The sequence below is a fragment of the Protopterus annectens genome, chromosome 6.part0 (assembly GCF_019279795.1).
Source record: "Protopterus annectens isolate FY-2018-M chromosome 6.part0, PAN1.0, whole genome shotgun sequence".
Classification (NCBI taxonomy): domain Eukaryota; kingdom Metazoa; phylum Chordata; order Ceratodontiformes; family Protopteridae; genus Protopterus; species Protopterus annectens.
The window spans coordinates 1,817,353,259-1,817,375,616 of NC_056737.1; the positions used below are offsets into that span (position 1 = coordinate 1,817,353,259).

The following is a 22,358-nucleotide window of genomic DNA, read 5'->3' on the forward strand; positions in this document are numbered from 1 at the left end:
ACTACTTTGTCTGCTTTAAAAAATGTTCTTATACTGCCTAGAATAATTATCAAATAAGTCTTTAGTGATGTGCAAATCCAGGCTAGTAGCTTCCTCTGTCAAGCTTTCAGCAGTACGTTGGTTATGTTTCATAAATATCTCCATGAGTTTAAAACCTTGTCTATCAGATAACTCAAGAAGGTCTTTATGGAGGGGAGAGTTGTCCACTAAACCTGTAGGACACTTCCAGTATTGAAGTCCTTTAGGTAGAATTCTATTAATATAATACACTCACAGAAATGTGTTCTCAGTCTGTAATTTCCTATATTTTAGTAGAACATGTTGTGCTTGAATGGTTCCATGAGTTTATTTTTGAATATATAGAGTACGATATAAAAATGTTTGTGCTGCACGCTTTTTTATGGAATTAGTATTGAAACATTATTTATATCTGGATGGGAAATACTTTTTGCAGGAGGAGTGGCTATGGGGGCATCTTGTGTCCCATTTTGCCAATATTATACTTCTGTAATGGGGAAAGGAAATATTTTTAACACATTTACTCCCCTCCCTGGTCCTTTTACGTCTGCTTTTTGGACAATATCTTTTTGATTTGGAAAGGAACTGACAGGGAGATAGAGAAATTTGTGTTTTATTTAAACATGAATAGAAATTTGTGTTTTATTTAAACATGACTACATCTTTTTTACCGATCACTTACACATGTAATGCTACAGACATCAGCTATTTGGATATTTTGATTAGTAAAGATATTACCCATGAAAAGTTTACTACCATTTACAGGAAGCCCACATACTCAGTGTGCTTCATTATTCCAGCTATCACCCCCAACACCAGAAGAGGGCAACAGTGGTATCTGACTATGACTCATACTTCATGGAAGGCCATAAGTTAAGTGAAGTACTTAAGACTAGAGGTACCCCATAACATTGTTAGTGAAGTGTTTGAAGAAGTTACTAGAAAAATGGTGGCTATTTTATACCACTACTAAGAAGTGTTACTAGTTGTGTTAATGCCAGTTTGGGTCAATGGCGACATTATTCCCAGGCATTTATTACTGAGTTTAACAGTAATTATTATGAAATTATATCCTTGAGAAAAACTGGGGTATGACAATGTGTGTGGAGTTTTGGAGGAAGCGCCTGTGGTAGTTTACAGGAAAGCTAAGTTTTCCAAGCAATTTTTTTGACCATGCTGTGGGTAAACAGGTGTATAAAATCAACAAAAAAGTGGGAACGTTCAAATGTGGATTTTGCACACAATGTAAATTTTATATTGTAGAGTGATTCTGTTATTAATGGGAGTAAAACAATTTCTGGTGTCATGCCAGTTGTAATTCAGTTGCCTTGTGTCAGCAGTGCAACTGTTAGGGACAGAATATATGAACATAATTTAGAGATAAAAAACAAATAAATGCTGCTTTGAATAAACATTATGATTTTTCTATTCATAATTTTTGTGTTTATGTAATTGATATGGTATCAAAAAATGCTAGAGGTGACCCATGAAGACATTATTGAATATCATGAATTAAGATGGCAAATCAAGCTTAATGCTTTAAAACATCCAAGGTTTAAACTAGTTTGTATATTGCTAGTGGTTTAAAATTGCGTTCTTACTTAGTTTGAGTAAGAACGTTTTATATGTTTGTATCACTAAGTATGGTTTTAACATTAGGTTCAACTATGTGTATACAGTGGTGGGGGAAAGCACTTGTAATTGTTTTTTGCTAACGTGATTTTTGCAAGAGGTTTATTTTAAATGTGATTTGCTGTTTAGTTTCTGATGAAGTCTGTTTGCTATACACCAGAAGAAAGCGCTAAATATTTTGTGCGAGTAATAAAGAATTCAGTTTTCCTTCATCTGGCTGGCTGCATCTTCATTTTCATCTGTTTGTTGCTTGGCTCTTGGTGGATTTGTGATGTCTCTATCCAGCTGAGAGATGTGCTCAGTAGTAGTGAAAAACTTTTTGAAGATTCAGGTGATTACAGAGAACAGTGGACTTTGTGTAACCACAGCACTCTATATTCTGGAATTGCACTTGCAAGTGGTCTAGTGTGCTCTATCATTACCTTCCATACTGTGTTGTCTTGATTCTTCTGTTCGGAAAACTGAAATTAAGAGATATGTCCACTATGTTGGTGTGGGTTATCCTAAAGCCCATTATTTCACTTTCTTTGCTTTATGCTGTTAGCAGTGATCATAGCTGTCAACCTACCATCTCCAAAGTATGGAACACTTCCTTTCATTAATGTAGAATAAATGGGCTAAATGTGTAACACTTACTAACATCATATTAACATTCTCAACTAGGAAGTTCACAGTTGGTTAAAATGTGTTATTTTATGCTTAAACTTTGAATGAATATTCATATGGTAAATAATACTTAAGCATATTAAATTTATCAAAACAAATTGACTGGCACTACATACTCAAATCTGTGACAAGTTCTGGTATCTTTGGTAGTACAAGCAGGGGCTTGGGATGGGAGATGAAATATTAATGAGCAGTAGCCTGGGAAATGAACCATTTACAGGCTCCCTGTGTCTATTAGAGACATGGGTGCCAAACCAGGGGTGAATTTCTGGTTCCTCATCCAGTTGCCCAATTTGAATTTGAACTGGGTTAGGGAGGAGGTCTGCTTTGCTTTTTCCCCATTAGGCACCAGGAAATTTTTGCAACCTTTAAGGCGTTACCAGAAGAGCCTATCATACAAAATTCAGTGTTGGTGGCTGTCCTCAGCAGAGCAAAAAGCAAAAGAAAACCTGATCTCAGCTACTACATCAGTGTCGGTCATTTGGCTAAAACTCTTTCCTTTGCCAAACAGGGTCATCACCCCCCCCTACAGAATAGATTTGATTTGGGCAGATTGGTCCTGGGGGGAAAACGTAAGAAATGGCAAATATTCTGATACATTACAACAAGTTTTAACACTTTTAATATGTTGCAGAAGGGACATAGCAGTTCATACATCTTTACTGGTTGATAGTGTAGTTTGTCCTGCAGAATGTCATGTTTTAACAAGTAATGTCCTAATCTAGACACATGAAAAGGTGGCTACTAATGTGGAAGAGTCAAATCCAGTGAAATGACTGTTAACCTCACTACCTTCAATGACTTGTGCAAGAACGCATCTCACTGGGTGCTGGTAGAGCTGTTGAGGAGAAATGCATAATTAACTACACTTGAATATTTTTCTCTTTTTAGTTTGTGTTCATGTTATGCAGTGAGTAGAGTTGACGAAGGTGGATGAGTTTAAGTACTTGGGATCAACAGTTCAGAGTAATGGTGAGTGTGGAAGAGAGATGAAGAAGAGAGTACAGGCAGGGTGGAATGGGTGGAGAAGAGTGTTAGGAGTGATTTGTGACAGACTAGTACCAGTAAGAGTGAAAGGGAAGGTCTACAAGAGGGTAGTGAGACCAGCTATGTTGTATGGGTTGGAGACGGTAGCATTGACAAAAAGGCAGGAGTCGGAGCTGGAAGTGGCAGAGTTAAAGATGGTAAGATTTGCACTGGGTGTGACAAGAATGGACAGGATTAGGAATCAGTATATTAGAGGGTCAGCTCAGGTTGGACGGTTTGGAGACAGTCAGAGAGGTGTGATTGCGTTGGTTTGGACATGTGCTGAGGAGGGATGATGGGTGTATTGGGAAAAGGATGCTAAGGATGGAGCTGCCAGGTAAGAGGAAGGCGTAAGATAAACTTTATGGATGTGGTGAGTGAGGACATGCAGGCGGTTGGTGTGACTGAGCAATATGCAACGGACAGTAAGAAATGGAATCAGATGCTCTGCTGTGGTGACTCCAACGGGAACAGCCGAAAGAGAAGAAGTTTGTATTCCTGTTATGCACGATAAAGATGTTGACATCTTAATTTTTGTTAAATAAAACACCATTCATACAACAGTTACTGACCTGACTTGAACCAGCTGAGCTCATCTCAGCAGTTAACTTTTGCCATAAACTTCCTAACTACATGGACTGCATGTTTTATATTTATATTTGCTGGAATCTTTAGCTATAACACACTTTCAGAAAAAATGTGTAACAGAACTGTATTTACTTATTCACTCATTCACCTAGTACTGGAATTCACTGAAGCTGGCCATCACACTCCTAGTTACTTGTTACTGGATATGAGTTGTAATGGCAGCTGGATAGCGTTATGAATGCCACTTGCACATTATTACATAATTACCAGTTAAAATGTCTCGAGTCAGTTACCTTCCTTGCACTGAGGGCACTGGAGTTGGAGTGTTTTAAGTTCAGAAGTAAAAGAAGTTACTTGGCCTGCACAGAAAATCCCTTTTACTGTTTAAAGCTTCCCCGCCAGTGACTTTTATTAAGGCAGTTTTTGATTACCTGAGAGCCCCATTCATAACCCCCAGATTAGATTTCTTAAGTTTATTACTTGCTTCAAGCCCCCAGCTTTAGCCATGTATAAAGCATTCATTCGCCTTGTCTTAGAATGGAAGACATGACTTCCATAATTGTAGGGGTAGCAAATATCTATTTCTTGGATGCACCTGTAATCTGTTTCCATTCTGTGGTTAATGCTGAAAGGGTAAGTGTGCAGTGGACTTGGTAGAATAAGTGGTGTCCCCATACTAAGTGACATACTGCCTGAAGCAGCTGTGCTTCCTTCACCCTCCCACCTGTGTAAACAGATGCCTTCTGTCTGCTCCACATTCTCTGCTGGAGATGCAGTGATAAGCATACCCACAAGTCACACCTGTTCACCGCCCCAGCCTAATCCCTGGAGAAGTGAGCAGGCCAACATGTCATTCTTTCTTTTTCCTCATTGGTTGACCTCTTATTTGGGCATCAGGTCATTGGTGTTGCAGGCTGATATTCTATTCTATCCTTTCACTAGTAGTCTGGTACAGACGCTCTAATGTTCATTTGTGGAGACGTCTGTCGGTGATCACTGATGCATGTTTAGTACCTTGGGATGTAAGGGAATGGCGGTATATTTAACTAATTTGGAGTCTTCTCTGAACTTTTTCTTTTGGCTCCTGCAGCAGACCATCAGCTTGCCCCTAGATCTTCTCCTTATTCACCAGGTCTTTCAGACTCACCTAGGCCTCCCCAAGGTTAACCAGACGGAAATGCTGGGCCAGTGAGGGGATGAGGGATCCTAGTACATTGACTTACTGCTGTCAGGAATGTTTTTCTTTGTTATGCTCTGGCTTCCTTTCCCCACATGTGCACCCACATTGTCCATGGGATTGGTGTACAGTAGGGCATGCTGGCCTTTGTTTCATCTCTTTAGTGTGTCAACCACTGCCCTTGCCTGCCTTTAGACAATGCCTCCGTACATGTCTCCAGACTCCACTACGGAATTTAATGTGAGATGATCTTAAGCATGTGACATCCACCCCAGGTTTACCCTGCCCATCATTACACGAGTGTCTCAGACACCTGAGCCTCTAATTTAATCAGGGTTGCCTGGGATGTGGTCAGAGCTTTCTCTCTGTAATAGTGCTAGAATCAGCTTCTCTGAACTTGATGAAGTTACCACTTTGGCTCACTTGAGAACTGCTGATGGGTCACACGTTCTCATCCCCTGCTGAGTTACAAAAGTCTTTGCTATTTTATTCTTTTAGTCCCTGCTATCACTCAGTCGCTGCATTCCTAAAGAAAGAGAATCTTTCAAAGCTGTTACAGGTGGTATCAAGTCCAGAGACCTAATTAAACTTAACCCCCCCCCCCCCCAGGCAAATTATTAAGTCCCTTGGTAGTGTGTGGTGTTTGTTCTACTTGTGTTTTCTTTGCAGGTTACAGTTTGAGCATCAGAAATTCCAGTAGACTTAATGATCTATTCATTGAAGTATGGTGGTGGTGTTGTGGTTCTGCTCAGTTGCCTGGATCAGAAGTGCTTGTAGTTAATTTTTCTTAACTTGACTGCAGAATTGTTTTGGTGGACGTTCTTTTAATGCCCAAATATACATGGATGGGATGATGATTCCTTCAAACATAGAGAGAGGTATACAATTTCACATCTTCCTGAATAAAGAGTGAGAGACGGTTTATACTTCTGTCAATGACTGCTCTTTCTCCAAGATGCAGCAACCATAGAATGTCAGTAGTTAAGTTTGGGAGTGTGTGTGTTGGGGTAAATGAAGGTGGTCTTGCCTCCCCTGAAAAAAAAAATGTTAAAATCTAGCTTTTGCTCATACTGTTAATGTGTGTGAAATAAGTTTCTATTTGCTTGTATATTAATATTATGAGAAAGTGTAAACATGCAGTTGGGTTAAGAGCTTGGGAGAGATGCAGGGGAAGCATTGTGTTCATTTAGCTTTTTCCTCTGACCTTCGCTGCTGTACACTTCAGAGTTCTGGGGGTTTTGTATTCACTTTCATTGTGTATCTTTACCTGTTGTCTATTTAGTAAACATTCTTTAAATTTACTGACAAACTTCTCTTTCGGCTGTTCCCGTTGGGGGTCGCCACAGCGGATCATCTGTTTCCATTTCTTCCTGTCCTATGCATATTGCTGCGTCACACCAACCACCTGCATGTCTTCTCTCACCACATCCATAAACCTCATCTTAGGCCTTCCTCTTACCTGGCAGCCCCATCCTTAACATCCTTTTTCCAATATACCCAGCATCCCTCCTCGGCACATGTCCAAACCAATGCAGTCTCTCCTCTCCTCTCTGACTTTGTCTCCAAACCGTCCAACCTGAGCTGACCCTCTAATATACTGATTCCAAATCCTGTCCATCCTTGTCACATCCAGTGCAGATCTTAACATCTTTAACTCCGCCACTTCCAGCTCTGACTCCTGCCTTTTTGTCAATGCCACTGTCTCCAACACATACATCATAGCTGGTCTCACTACCCTCTTGTAGACATTCACTCTTACTGGTACCAGTCTGTCAACAAATCATTCCTGACGCACTTCTCCACACATTCCACCCTGCCTGTACTCCACCTCTCTTCCACACTCACCATTACTCTGAACTGTTGATCCCAAGTACTTAGTCATCCACCTTCGCCACCTCTACTTCCTGCATCCTCACCATTTCTCTATCCTCCCTCTCATTCACACACACACATTCTGTCTTAGTCCTGCTGACCTTCATCCCTCTCCTCTCGAGAGTATGTCTCCACCTCTCCAGGGTCTCCTCAACCTGGTCCCTACTCTCAGTACAGATCATAATGTCATCTGCAAACATCACAGTCCATGGGGCCTCCTGTCTGATCTAGTCTGTCAACCTGTCCATCACCATTGCAAATAAGAAAGGGCTCAGAGCTTTTCCTTGATGTAATCCCACCTCCACCTTAAACGCATCTGTCATTCCCACTGCAGACTTCACCACTGTCACACTACCCTCGTACATATCTTGTACCACTCTTACATACTTCTCTGCCACTCTTGGACTTCCTCATACAATACCACAACTCCGCTCTAGGCACCCTGTCATATGCTTTCTCCAAGTCCACAAAGACACTGTGCAACTCCTTCTGACCTTCTCTATAGTTCTCCAACATTCTTGGAGCAAACATTGCATCTGTAGTGCTCCTTCCCAGCATGAAACCATACTGTTGATCACTAACCACCACTTTCCTTCTTAACCTAGCTTCCGCCACTCTTTCCCATAACTTCAAGCTGTGACTGATCTGTTTTATCCCTCTGTAGTTACTACAGCTCTGCGCATCACCCTTATTCTTAAGAATAGATACAAAAACACTTTTTCTCCACTCTTCCAGCATCCTCCGACTTTCCAAGATCTCATTAAACAGTCTGGTTAAAAACTCCACTGCCATTTCTCCTAAGCACCTCCATGCTTCCACTGGTATGTCATCTTACTGGCAAACTGATGCTCTTGAAATGACACAGCCTGATTTCAGTTCATCTGTCCATTTCTAGAGCCAATCAGCGTACACTGACTACATAGTTCTGTGCTCATCTAGGATGCATTCCATCCTTAATCTTAACTATTTTATCTCCTATTTCAAATCTTTCCTTACTATCAAGCTGGTATTTTTTGGAACACTGAAGTTGTAGACTCCTGTTACTGCGGTGGTAGTGCTGTGGTAGCATTGTCGCCTCACAGTAAGACGTTGTCCTGTTCGATTCTCAGCTAGAGCGTCTTCTGTGTGGAGACATGCGTGACTGGGCATTCCTTCGTTGAAGGTTGTGCGTCAGGGCTGGCAACTCGGCACGTAAAAATCTGCTGTCAATCATTAGCGGACCGGAGTTTCGCTGTGGCGACTCCTAACCGGGAAAAAGCCAAAAGAAAAAAAGTCCTGTTATGTGGTATCTTACAGCAGTGTTGACTGAAATATCTATTTATATGTGCTTTTTCTCCCTCTTGTCCACCCACACAACCTGTCCAGTGATATCCTACCAGGCCAGAAATGGCCAACTCATTCCTTTTGTCTAGATAAGCCAGATTCATTCTTTCCTCAGATGGAGCAAGAGCTCCACAACCCATTTGTTTTCTCTCTGGGGCAACTACCATTTCAGGTCAACCCCCTGGAGGAAAGATTCTAGGGTTAGGATGTTGGCCAGTCATTAGCTTCTGCCTCAGTACTAACTTCTGGAAATGCACACTAATGGTTATTGAGTTTGTATGTCCTACCCATACAACTCCTGAAAAGCTGAAAGTTAAAGACCATACAGAATCAGAGTAAAATTAATTACCATTGTGATAATGATTTTCTTGGAATATAATTGCAATTTTAATGTTTTTGTAAGCAGTTAACAGTCTGTGCTGTCAAGAGCACCACTCTTGTTTTTTTCTTTGCTGACTTACTATTTTCTTTGATTTAAGAAATGCCATCTTTCTTGTGACGGTGGCAAAATAAGAGCGCAAAAATCATTGACCATTCTTGAATACTACAGTAACTGACGCTGTTTATTTCCTTTTAGAAATAATCAAATGCCTTAAGTCGAACCTGTAATAGTCAGTGATTTATACGAGGGACATGGCAAATATGAGGACTTGCAGCTGCATGTATTAATATTGTTACATCTTTGGCTCTTTCAGTGTAAGAAATGTAATTTTCCCATTAATAATGTTTGGAATGTTGGGGCAGACGCACACGGCTATCAAAACTATGCTGCAACTTTAACATTTTAACCGCCATGCAGAGACACTGCTTTGGTTCAGTACTGTCCTATTCATAGGTTTATACTAGGCTGTCAACCACCAGGGTCTTCATAAGCCTAGTCATGCACCCAGCCCATTTTTTGTCCTCTCAAATACATTGGACACCTGTATGGTGGGGCTACGTTTAGTAAGGAGGTAGCTAAGGTTTATGTGGTAGAGTATGTCATTAGTTTGGGATTAGTTATCTTGCAATCAGCTTCTGCCCATCAGAGACATGGGGGTCAGACTAGGGGCGACATTTACGAGTTCCCATTCAGTGATCACGGTTTCACTTGAAGGGTCAGGGATGAATTCCACTTCACATGGATGGGAAGCCTGTTTCATAATTCAGGAATCCTTTAAGATGCATATAGGTTTGTCCAGTATGTTTTATTGATGTAGGTAAAGGTCAAGTCCTTAAGTCTAGTGTTCCTAGTGCTGTTTGTTTTGTACAAGTGCAAGAGGTCCATCAAAGCTAAGTCTGAGGATACTTTATATGCCAGGCAAAAATCACCTGTCAGTAGCCTGTAGGAGACTGAATAAAGAGGGCATTAAGACTGTCTGTGTAGGGCAGGTTATTCATACCCTGGATTCTCCTGGTGAGAAACCTTTTAAGGGTATTCTGTATGCTGCAGGTGCATGGTTAGGTGTATTTCAAAAGGAGCATTGTATTCAATGATGGTTCCTATAAGGGCTGCGAAGAGTGGTATTATAACTTCCTTGCATCTGGATGCCATACCCTTGCCTATGAGTTGGGCGACATGGAAAGATTTTCTTACTATGTTGGATACATGTTGCTCTGAGGCCAAATTACTTCCTATCAACATATGTTTCTAAATTCCTAACTACCAGGTCTGCTCCTAAGAGGGTTTTATCAATAGCATAATTAGCTTAGATGGATGATTTCCCAAAGGGCACTACAATACATTTCTTCACACTGAGATTTAATCCATGGCTGTGGCATCAGTCTTTCGTTTGCTTCAGACCCTTTTGAAGGATGTTTGCACCATGGGGGGAATCTGTGATAGCTTACAATTTATAAAGTCATCTGAGAACTTGGTGAGCCAGAGGCCTTCAGCATTACCCTTGACTTCTGAGTAGTAGATGCCAAACAGGAACGAGCCCAACACAGAGCAACATTGTTAGCATTGTTTTTTTTTTGTTTTTCTTTCTTATAACAGTTATTGGATGCTGTAAAATTGTGCACTTGACTGATGTTCATCGTGTTTCACTGTTGCAGTCATGACTGTAGGGTTCTCCCCTGCCGGCAGGCAGTCCTCGGTCGGCCAGAATCCCAAAGTCTGGGTCCGGTTTCAGCTGTTCAGCCATGCTCCCTGACGTCAAGAGCGCCAGGAGTACAAAGCTGACAGCCGACGCCATGTTCTCCAGTCTTTCTTGCTGTGCGGTGATAGCAGTTCGCAAGTGCCGGTCGGCTGACTCTCTAATCAAACTTCAGTCCGAAGATTTTCTTCTCCTACTCAAAGCTAAGTACCCCGTTGGGGAAACTTTTTTCTTGCTCCAGTCCGATGTCAGAAAAAGTTACTAATTGTATTTCATGTGGGAAGCAAATACCTCATAAGGATTTTCATTCTTACTGTATTCCTTGCTTAGGCCCTGACCACGACGTAGCTAGTTGTCGGTTTTGTGCTAGATTCAATCAACGTACTATTAAACGAAGGTACGATTTTGTTTTTCATTACTTCGGTAGGCGTTTTAATTACAAAATGTCGTCAGATACAGTTCCGGCTACCGGAGTTCACAAACGACGCAAGGACAAAGACAGGCCTCCGAGGTCCAAATCAGACTATATCACACAAGCGGAGCCAGCTTCAGGTTCGGCCGTCGTCAGTGAGGTGCTTTTGCAGCCCCTGTCATCGGCCATTTCGGAACCGATAGCCGAAACGGACTCCCACGAGGAGCCAACTAGGCCTTTGAATATTTCAGTTGGACCTTCGGACAATGCTCCTTCGGATGGGTCCGGAGCCGCTGTGCAGGTACCGGCTTCCGAAGGGGTTTTCAGGCCTACTCAGCTTCTTATAAAGGCAAAGACAAAGGCAAAGACTCCTTCCAAATCAAAGACTGCAACCCAGGCCTCTTCTGATCCGGCTCCCAAGTCTCAGAAACAGTTACTTAAAATGGCGGAGGACTTGCTTACTATGATTAGGGGTTCACATCCCCCTCCAGACAAAAGGCCAAGGCAGGAAGTTTATTATGACTCCTCTGATCAGGCTTCTGTTTCTTCTTCTGACCAGGAATATTCTTTCCCTCCTTATGAGGATTCTGATGCTGAGGAATCCATTCCTTCAGCTTCTCCCCTTGAGGATTTCTCTTTTGGGGAAACTCTGCATGAAATGAGGGAACATTTCCACTGGGAAGGACAGGAGTACTCTGAATCTAAGAAAAGACTAAGGGATTTTCTTCTTCTTCCGCAACATAGGCCCCCTGGCTATTCCTCCTATTTTGGATATTGTGGATGATGCTTTTTTGGAGGCTAACTTAACTCCTGACTCTCTTCCTCCAGCTCCTGTTAAGTCAGATAGATACTATAGGATTCCCACCAGTTTTTATTCAAGAACCCTACTGCTGACCCTGAAACCATTTCTCATGGTCCGAAGGGCGTTAAGGCCGCTTCTGCTAAAAACCCCATTCCCACTGAGAAGGATTCCAGATCTTTAGAAAGATGGGGCAAAAAAGTGTACACTTCTGCTACTTTATCTATTAGGGCTTTAAACTGTCAGTTTCATATGCTGAAATACCAGCAATTTCTCCTGTCTGTTTTAAAGCAAAAGCTAACTTCCATTTCCGCCTGTTCAGATGATAAGGAACTACATGACTTATTGCATGCCACTGAACAAGTTGGGAAGCATGGTTTACACTGTGGATTTGATGCCTTGGAGGCTTCTTGTAGGGCTGCTGCCTCTGGCACAGTAATTAGAAGGCATGCATGGTTAAAGGAACAAAATTTGCCAGATCAGGTAAAGGCTAAATTATTGGATGCTCCTGTTCAGCATAATGTTTTATTTGGATCTAAAGCTGAGGATGTGATTAAAAAGATGGAGGACAAGGCAAAGTCCATGCAAACAGTTAAAGATTTCTTACAAGTACAGCCACCCAGATTTAGCAGGAATTGGCCTACAAAAAATTGCTCCTTTCCCAATTCAGACAAGCCTCGGAGGGGTAGATATAGACGCCCCCAAGGTAGGCCTCCAGCGCAAGCCTCTTACAGACCAAGACAGTGGACTGCTTCCACCCCTAGGGGAGGAGAAGACAGGTCGCAAGCTCATAGAAAACAGACTCAGTGACTCCCTCTGTTGGGCTGCAGGAACTTCTTGCCTGGAAGCCCCTCTCGGAGGAAAACTTTCTCTTTTTCATCTAAATTGGACTCATATAACCCAAGACAAGTGGGTTCTGGATGTGGTTTCAAGAGGTTACAAATTCCATTTTCATACCCCACCAAGGCCAAGCAGATGGCCAGATCTTCCAAAACATCAATGGTCAGAGGCATTAAACCAGGTGGAAGCTCTCTTGGCTATGAAAGCCATAGAACTAGTTCCACTTTCAGAGATGGGACAAGGTTTTTACTCAAGGCTCTTTCTAGTCCCCAGGAAGCAAAATTCATGGAGACCCATTCTTGATCTGTCAGTCTTGAACACTTTTCTAGAGATACCAGCATTCAAGATGCTTACTCTACAGCAGCTACTGCCAATGCTGACCAGAAATGCATGGATGGTAACATTGGATTTAAAAGAAGCATATTTACACATTCCCATCGGATAGGAACGCAGAAAATACCTCCGGTTCAAGGCAGGATCGAGGCACTTCCAATTCTCTGCGCTGCCCTTTGGATTGTCAACTGCGCCCAGGGTCTTTACCAAGTGCCTGGCTCCAGTAGTAGCTTATTGCAGACTCAAGGGAATTCACATTTACCCTTATCTGGACGACTGTCTTATTCAGGCAGACAGCAAGGATGTCTTACTCCAGCATCTACAGTTTGTTCAGAATCTTCTCAAGTTCCTGGGATTCACTGCAAATATAAAAAAGTCAAATTTGACACCCTCACAACAGATAATTTTTCTGGGTGCTTCTCTAAACACAACAACCCAGATGGCATTTCTGACGTACGAAAAACAGTTGCAGCTGGCTTCAACTTTCAAAACCTTGGCAACTACAACTCGGCTATCTGCAAGGAAATTCCTGCAGGCTCTGGGTTACATGGCCTCCTGCATCCTTCTCATACCATATGCAAGACTACATATGGGGAAAATACAGTGGTACCCAAAAAGTGTATGGTCTCAGCATTGTCACAGTCTAGACATACTGATCTCCGTCCTGCCTTGTCTTCAAAAGGAATTCCTTTGGTGGTCCAAGGCATGTACTCTAAACAAAGGAAAACCCTTCTGTCTGTCTCCTGCCACTCAGATTCTAACCACGGATGCCTCAGATTATGCATGGGGAGCCCATTTTCGGGGCAACTGTCTGCAGGGCCTTTGGACAAAGGATCAGAAGCACCTGCATATCAATTTAAAGGAAATGTTAGCCGTTCAGAAAGCTCTATTGGCCTTCAGGAATCTTCTACAACCAGGACAACTACTGATACGGACAGACAACACCACAGTTATGTGGTACATAAACAAGCAAGGGGGATCTCATTCCTACCCCCTTTGCAGACTAGCCATGGATCTTTGGAACACAGCTCTAGCTTACAATCTGGACCTTCAAGCACAGTTTCTACCAGGGAAGCAAAACTTCCTGGCAGACAGTCTGAGCAGAAACCTTTCGGATCCACACGAATGGATGTTGGACTCCGAAATATTTGATTACAGCAGTCTGGGGATGTCCTCACATAGACCTCTTTGCATCTCACCTCAATCATCAACTACAAATTTTTTGCACCAGGACATTCCACGATCAAGCTTGGAAAGTGGATGCTCTATCATTCAGCTGGAGAAACCTCTCGGGATATGCCTTTCCGCCTCTTCCTCTTCTTCCACGGGTATTACTAAAGATCAAGCAGGACAAGCCCAAGATGATAATCTTGCTGGCCCCAAACTGGCCTCGACAGTTTTGGTACCAAACACTGAGAAACCTTTGTCCAGAGCCACCCTGGATTTTACCACAGATTCCGAACCTTCTGTCCCAACACCAGGGTCAGATTCTACACTCCCATGTCAAAACTCTCAGCCTGGCGGCCTGGTTAATCCAGGATCTTTGATTCATTCTCCCCTACCCAAACAGGTTATGAATGTCATTTTAGAAGCCAGACGGCCTAGCACTAGAAAATCTTATGCAGGAAAATGCAAAATATTTTGTTCCTGGATGCAGGCTCAGGATTCTGATCCTCTTATTCCTAACATTCCTCAGATTTTACTTTACCTGTCAAACCTCTTACATAAGGGTCTCTCTTTCTCTTCCATAAAGATACACGCCTCTGCTATTTCTGCTCATTATAATACAGACCCTCCTATCTTTTCCCACCAGCTCATGAGACAATTTCTCAGAGGAGCTAAGAACTTAAGGCCCCCTAGATCTCCTCCCATTCCTGCTTGGGATCTCAACTATGTTTTGGAAAAGCTCACCTTACCTCCTTTTGAGCCTGCTGCCTCATCTGACATCAAGTTTTTATCTTGGAAGACAGCCATCCTGTTAGCTCTGACCTCTGCCAGGAGGGTTTCAGAGTTGCAAGCTCTTATGGCTGTGGAACCTTTTATTATTTTTCATCAAGACAGGGTGTCTTTAAGGACTAATCCTACTTTCATGCCTAAGGTGGTTTCCAAAGTGGCTTTAAATCAAACTATTCACTTGCCAACTTTTTCCCCACTCCTCAAAATAAAGGGGAAAGGATCTTACATTCCTTGGATGTACACAGACAACTACGTTTTTACCTGGACAGAACCAAGGACATCAGGAAATCAGAGCAATTGTTTTTCTTATGCTTCAAGTTCCCAAGGTAAAGCCATTTCAAAACAGACCATTTCTAAATGGATTGCTCATGGAATCAGATTTTGCTATTCACACCATGGAAAGCAAATCCCAGTGAGTATAAGGACTCATTCTACCAGAGCTGCTGCCACTTCAGCTGCCTTCCTCAGGGGAGTTCCTACCCAAGACATTTTGGAAGCTGCAACTTGGAGTTCAGTGCATACTTTTTCCAAGCACTACAATCTACCTCCCTACTATAAGTCTAGGGCAGGCTTTGCTTCTGCAGTCTTGCAGGGCCTTATAGCCGCCCCCTCTACTTTATGACCACCTCCCTTTCTTTCTGCTTTGGGATTCTACCCTACAGTCATGACTGCAACAGTGAAACACGACGAACATAGTACAGTTGTGTACACTTACCATAAATGTAGATGTTCGAGTGTCTTCACTGTTGCAGTCTGGGTTTCCCTCCCTCCTGTCCCCTCTTATTTTTTCTTTTGTGTGGTTCCTTTTTTCACCCTTCTTCTGAGGTGTATTTGCAAAGGGTATGGGACCTTACTCATTTTGGAACTTCTGACATCTGGGGCAAGAAAAACTGGAGAACATGAACATCGGCTGTCAGCTTTGTACTCCTGGCGCTCTGACGTCAGGGAGCATGGCTGAACAGCTGACGCCGGACCCAGACTTTGGGATTCTGGCCGACCGAGGACTGCCTGCCGGCAGGGGAGAACCCTACAGTCATGACTGCAACAGTGAAGACACTCTTAACATCTACATTTATGGTAAGTGTATACAACTGTACTTTCTCAGACATGTAAACAATACAAGAAAACCAAATAATTTTGTTGTGTAGGTTCCCTGTCCATGCTCAAGTTTTTAACCCAACCCGCCACCCCCCCCTTTTATTTATTTATTTATTTTTTTTTTTACAGGTCCATCCACAAAGCACAATTCACCTTTTGGAGAACATATTTCACAGCTAGCTTGTTCAGAAAAGTTCCAAGGTGTAGTGATAACTCTAACAGTAGTAATGGTTTTAAATGGTCAGAGTTGTCACTAATCTTGTAATATATGTATTTCAGGAACAGAGTCTATAATGGATCCACAGAAAGATGTTCAGCCTCCAAAGCAACAGCCAATGATCTATATTTGTGGAGGTAAGGCTAAACTTTTGCCATTTAAAGGAATGAGTTACAGGAACTTAAGTGAAAATGTTATTACTAATTTAGTTGTTACTAGAGTCAACTTTTTCCACATCATGTTGCAATTGCTGAATCAGTCCAAGTACATTCAATGGATAGCTCTAGCAACCAGTAGGACGCTTTGCACAAGCAGCATAATTACTAGTTAAGTTGTCTGAAGCATCAGTGTTATGAATGCATTAAAATTATTGTCCTTACCAGAAAGTGTGATCCTGGCAAATGTTTATATTAATTGGGTGATGTGTTAGGGCTGCACCTAGTCGACTTGACAAGATCCTTTGAGAAATGTGGACAACTTTCATCTGGGCAGAGTATGTGAAGGACTTTTACTTAGATCGATGCAAGTAAACAAAATACATTTATATTTTAGACTGATTTAACAATCACAGTGTGAAATAAAAAATAACTGCAGTAACAATTTGTTTGACACTGCTGAAGTTTAAGGGTATTTTTTTTTTATCCCAGAAATGAGTTTGAATGGGGAGGTTCTTGTACATTTTTTTGGTATATAAAGGTCAAAGTATAGCTGCAAGTCAGAAGCTACTACAAAATGTTATGGTTACCCTTATAGTAGCACTGCTTTTTCATTGGTCTGAATAGTTGGCATTTTTTTTTTTTTTTTATAGAACAAAAAAAAGTAATGTTAGTCTGAGTGGTTACCATTTTCTGATTTGTTATACCCTCCACCAAAAAAAAAAAAAAAAAATGTTGTCCATATCTCGCCTTGGTTCTTGCTGTTTGTATTCGGAGCCAATCCTTTGCTCTGACTCAGCCGTATACTATAGCTGGAGAGCCTTTACTGTCTCGAGGCTAGCCCCTATCCCAGCATGCCTAGCAGTAGTTACCCAGATCTCGTTTGCCGCTTTGAGATTGCAAATACTGGCTGAGGCTGTGTTTTTTTTCTCATTTTTGATCAAAATTCTAGTTTAGCTTATCTATTTTGTTAGCGATAGTTGTCCTTCATATTTCTATCTATCCCTATCCTGAGTGACTTGCTTTTGTGTAGTTTAACCGTTTTTTTCTCTCTTCCTTTCCCCTCTTCCAAACGCATTTAAATTAGTGGGTGGTTCTTCCCTTTCTTGCCTTTCCTTTAACTTTCAGGAGTTGCCATTTAAGTTGGAGGCTTTCCTTAGGGGGGGAGTTCGCCATTTAACTTAGAGGCTCCTCCCCTTCTGTTTTTTTTTTTCCCGGTCTGTTAAAAAAAAAAAAAAAAAAAAAAAAAAAAAAGGATATTTTTGTCTGTTATTGCCTAGTAGTTTCTCTTCGGCTTGCTTACATAGTGCTGTTAATAGTGCTATTGTATAGTTTTCTTATTAGTAGTCTTTAGCCTTGGACATAGTGCTGTTCTCTGTCCAAGGATTTGAAACCTTCGGGTTTTTAAAAAGGGCGACTCGTGCTGTCAAAAGATGTCCCTTATGGACAGGCACATTAGTTGCGTCTATTGTTTATGACCTGTTCACCTGCAGGACTCGTGCTCTATCTGCCATGCCTTTAGTTCATGAGTTCTGCAGGAGAGAAGAAACAAGTTCATCTTGAGAGGTTTACTGAAGAGCTCCTTTGATGCCCCCTTGGAGGGGACTCGGCCAGCTAAAAAATTGGACAAAGTCAAGCCTTCATCTTCTTTGGCACCAAGTTCGGACCTGTCTAAGGACAAGGGCAAACCACAAGCTAAGTCGGACCCAACTTTCGGTTCCGACGAGATCTTCACCTATGGCTCCATCTGTGTGTTTGGAGCCAGTAAGGTCCCATAAGGTCTCCTGCTTTGGAACCGGTGCGGTCTGCTCCACTGTCTCCGTTATTACAATCTGTGGTAGGCAGTCACCGGTCTTCAACCCATTCCTCTCGGTCATCCAGGAGCCTCTCGGGTGATGATGTGGAGAGGGTGGTAAAGAGGCTTATTAGGAAAACCAGTATTAGCCAAAGTACTTTTGGGCCCATCCCAGATGGAAATGATGCCAACAGCCCAAACACCACCTGTGTCGATTCCTCCTCCTCCGACTCCTATGTGTTCGGAGCCAGAGTGCATGGAAGTCGTAGTGGTGGGCTCCCGATCTCCTCGATACCTCTTTCTGTCGAGGGATTTAGGAGCCGACGCTCCCTTGTCTGCTCCGAGGGGGGGGGCAGCATAGGACCATTGTCCAACCCAACTCACCCTCTCGAAGCTTCGGCGCAGGTCAGCTCGGCTCCTACATCGGCCTCAGAGCCGTCGTCCTCTGTTTGGAGGAAGTCTCCTGCTTCTTCGGAGCTGGAAATTCTTTTGGATTGGGACTGCGAAGCCTTCGAGGTGGTGAGCGTGCTGCCTGCTGAGACAGCTCCACCCTCTGCTCCATTAGCTCCTTTGCCTTCTGTGCCGGTGTCCGCCTCCCCTCCGCCCCAAGCGTAGGGAACCCATGCTCCAGGATGCCCCATTGGGCAATCCCACCTCGTCCGAAACCTCCCCTGAGCATCCCTCGGAGGAGGTCCCTCAGAAGAGGACTCGCAAGAGGAAACATGTGGACTCCCCTGAGTCCCTGACATCAGATACAGACTTGGATGATTCATAAGGGTCCCCCTCTGAAGATGTCTCTGTTTCAGACATCTTAGAAATCCTTAGAGGGATGACTGGAAGTCCCTTGCCCCTTCTGAAGACGAGTCAGTGGACCTGGATGCATTCAGTTCCCGACCCTTCACCTCTTGAGTATCTCCTCTTTTTGACCTACTATTGCAGGTAGTGAGTCGGAAGGCCTGGAGCTCTCCAGACACCATGGAACCAGTTCCACGGAGGCCCAATAAATTGATTACAGCCCCTGAAGACAGGCTCTTCTTATCTAAAGGTGTTCCCATTGATGCTATGTTGGTGGCAGCAGCCACCAAGAAGGAATTAGCAGAAACTTCATCTGTTCATTTTTTTTTTTTTAACATTTGTTGACCAGGAAAGTCCGACTTGGTTCCACAGATCCTGTTTTCAGCGGAGGCCCGGGGAGAAATGCTCCAGAAGGATGTCTTTAGAATGTAGAAGGAAACCGGAGTACTCTTCAGCAACCTTTACACTCAGGTTGCTGAACTATTTGTCCCACTTTACAAGGCTTCAAAGGGATCTCTTCAAGGAGTTAGGAGATATAGCTACGGGATCTTCTGATAAAGCGGCTTCTCAGCTTGTGACCTTGACATCAGTGGTTAACTCCTCCAAGCAGCTGATTTCTTATGCAGCCAATGGGGCACGCAGGGTGACGGGCACAGCGGTAGCCTTATGCTGACACTCCTGGACGTGCCTTTGTCATTTTGCGGAGCCCTTCAAGTCTTCCTTTACGCTCTCTTTGACGGCTCGTCCCTGTTCAGGCCTCAGGTAAGAGACTCTCTTACTGGGTGTGAACAGGATGGCAAAACTCTCTGTCTGCCATGGGAGTACGTTCTTCTGCTCCATCTAGGCCCTATCCTAAAGGCCAGAAGAGCGGGAAAATGTGGTTCCGGAAATCCCAGGGAGCTTTGCCTGACGCACGTGGCGAATGTTCCCCCAGGGTCAGAGGGGGAAATGACGGAAGACGCCTACATCGCGGCTGGGGGGCGGTGGTCTGCAGAATCAGGGCAACAGAGATACCTTCTCTGGTAGGCCCTTCCAGCACTCCTGAAGGGAGGCCTGACTCTGTAGACAGTCGGGGGGGGGGATTTATACTTGTACCCAAAAGCCTGGCAGACCATCACAGATACATGGGTACTATCCATAATATCTGGAGGTTACAATATCCCATTCTCTACTTCCCCTGTCAAAAAGACAATACTCTATCCCAGATGTTCCACACAGTCTTTGGGATCAAGCAAACCTAGAGGTTCAAAGGTTGCTAAGAAAGAGTCATCCAGGAAGTCCTCACAGAACAAATCAAATCCAGAACTTACTCAAGGTTCTTTTTTAAGTTCCAAAGAAAACTGGGGACGGAGACCCATTTTGGATCTCAGCAGGCTGAACAAGTTAGTCAATAAAACAAAGTTCTGGATGGTAACACTGCAATCCATTCTTCCCTTTCTGGGAAAGGATAATTGGATGTGCTCTATTGATCTCCAGGATGCGTACTACCACATAAAATGGACAGACTGTCAAGGAGATATCTACGCTTCTGGCTGGGAGCCAGTCACTATCTGTTCAGAGCTCTGCCCTTTGGTCTCACCACAGCCCCCATGGTGTTCCGCAAATGCATGGCAGTAGTTGCGCCTCACCTGAGGCGTCAAGGATTCTGGGTGTTTCCATATCTAGACAACAGTCTCCTTACTGCCACCATCGAGCATCAACTAATCAGGGTGAGGGAATACACAGTCCGTTCTTGTTCTCAACTTGGGATCACCATAAACTATGAAAAATCTGCCTTGTCAATATATTACCTTTTATAGGGGCAGATTTAGACAAGGGCCATGATAGCAAAGCTGCCTCAAGAAAGAGTATTAACTATCAATTGCCAAGTTGTCATGCTGTCCATACAAAAGAGGATTCAAGCAAGATTTGTCCTCAAGGTCCTGGGTAATATGACGGCGGCGATCACTCTGATCCCTATGGCTCGCTTCCACATGAGAGGTCTACAGTGGCTTCTTTTTGCACAATGGTCATTCCAGGATTTACCCATGTCACATCAGATTCTGGTCACGGAATCCTGCAAAAGGGATCTGGAGTGGTGGCTTCACTCCCCTATGGTGACAGTACCGTTTCTACCCCCCCAACCTGTAGCCACAGTGACAAAGACGCTTTCCAGATATAGTGGGTATTACCTGGGACAGACTGTTCAAGGGACTTGGCAAGAACACGAGTACCATTTGCACATCAATGTCCTGGAGATGAGAGCAGTGCTCCTGGCATTGCAAGCACTTCAGGACTCTCTACCTACAGGGACTATAGCAATTCCAGCGGACAGTATGTCGGTAGTATGGTACATCAACAAACAGGGTGGAACCAGGTCTTACCCCTTGTGTCGAGAGGCTGTACGAGTTTGACAATGGGTGATGTCTTCCCAATGCTTTCTGGTTGCAACACACATCCCGAAGAAATCCAACATGATAGTGGACAAGCTCAGCCGGGCTATACTGATGCCCTACGAGTGGTCCCTGAAGCTGGAAGTTGCGGACTTGATTTTTCGTAAATGGGGCCAGCCATGCTGCAAACTATTTGCCACCCCCCTCAACAACAAATGCAGCCGCTACTTTGCCCTAGTCTCACGACTGGGACAGTCAACCGGGGACCCACTTGTTCACGATTGGCCCCGGGACTGCTTTACACCTTTTTCCCCGATCCCCAAGGTTCTTCAGAAAGCAGAGTTGTTGGGTTGCAAGTTAATCCTCATTCCTTACTGGCCTCGTCCGATATGGTTTCCATTCATTTGGCCTCACCTGCAAGGGGAGCCTTGGGTCCTGGACCCAGTGCCAGATCTTTTGAGGCATCATTCGGGGGCTCTCCATCCTTCCATTCAAACTCTCAAGCTCGCAGCTTGGTTTCTTCACTTCCGGTCTTAGCCAGGCTTGCTGATGTTTCTCCAGCAGTTAACACATTTTGATTTCCTCCCATAAGCCCACTACTAGGAGACTTTATGCTAGTAAATGGAAGAGGTTCTCTTGCTGGGCAGGCAAAAATCAGGTTGATACTGCTCCCATTTCAAAGATTCTTGAATTTCTTGCTGAAATCTTTGACCAAGGAGCAGCTGCATCTACTGTCCAAGTTCAGTTAGCTGCCATTTCTAATTTCCATATGAGAGAAATGGGTTCCAGTATCATGTCCCATAGGTTATGCAAAGCAGTCCTAAGAGGTACTACCCTGTTAAGACCTCCGATTTAAGAGAACCTCTACCCCCCCTGGAATCTAAGTTTAGTTTTAGACGCTCCAATTCTTCCTCCCTTCAAAAACCATCTGCTTCTTGTCTGCTCAAATTTCAGACTTGGAAGACCCTTTTCTTGGTTGCAGTTACCTCAGCTAGAAGGGTTTCGGAGTTACAGGCCTTATCTATTCGTCCCCTGTACCTGATTTTCCATAAAGATCGGGTTTCTGTCAGAACTAACCCCTCCTTACCCAAAGTATGTTCTGACTACAATTTGAATCAATCCATAGAGCTTCCTGTGTTCTTCCCTAATCGTGGCAGCAAAGCAGAGTATAAACATCATCAATTGGACATTCATAGTTACGTTTCT

At 43.5% G+C, this 22,358-nt stretch overlaps 1 protein-coding gene across 3 annotated transcripts in view; it reads left to right on the top strand.

Annotated features, from left to right (window-relative positions):
- The window catches only part of POLR2K (RNA polymerase II, I and III subunit K), a 377,021-nt gene that overhangs the window by 15,654 nt on the left and 339,009 nt on the right, over positions 1-22,358 (top strand). For 2 of the 3 annotated variants that reach the window (XM_044075165.1, XM_044075166.1), the window contains one exon: positions 16,098-16,172. In XM_044075165.1, coding sequence (XP_043931100.1) covers positions 16,112-16,172 — 61 coding nt within the window. In that variant the 5' untranslated portion in view covers positions 16,098-16,111. Of the gene's footprint in view, positions 1-15,947; positions 16,020-16,097; positions 16,173-22,358 lie in introns of those variants that run through there. The other variant, XM_044075167.1, reaches the window with a different exon arrangement.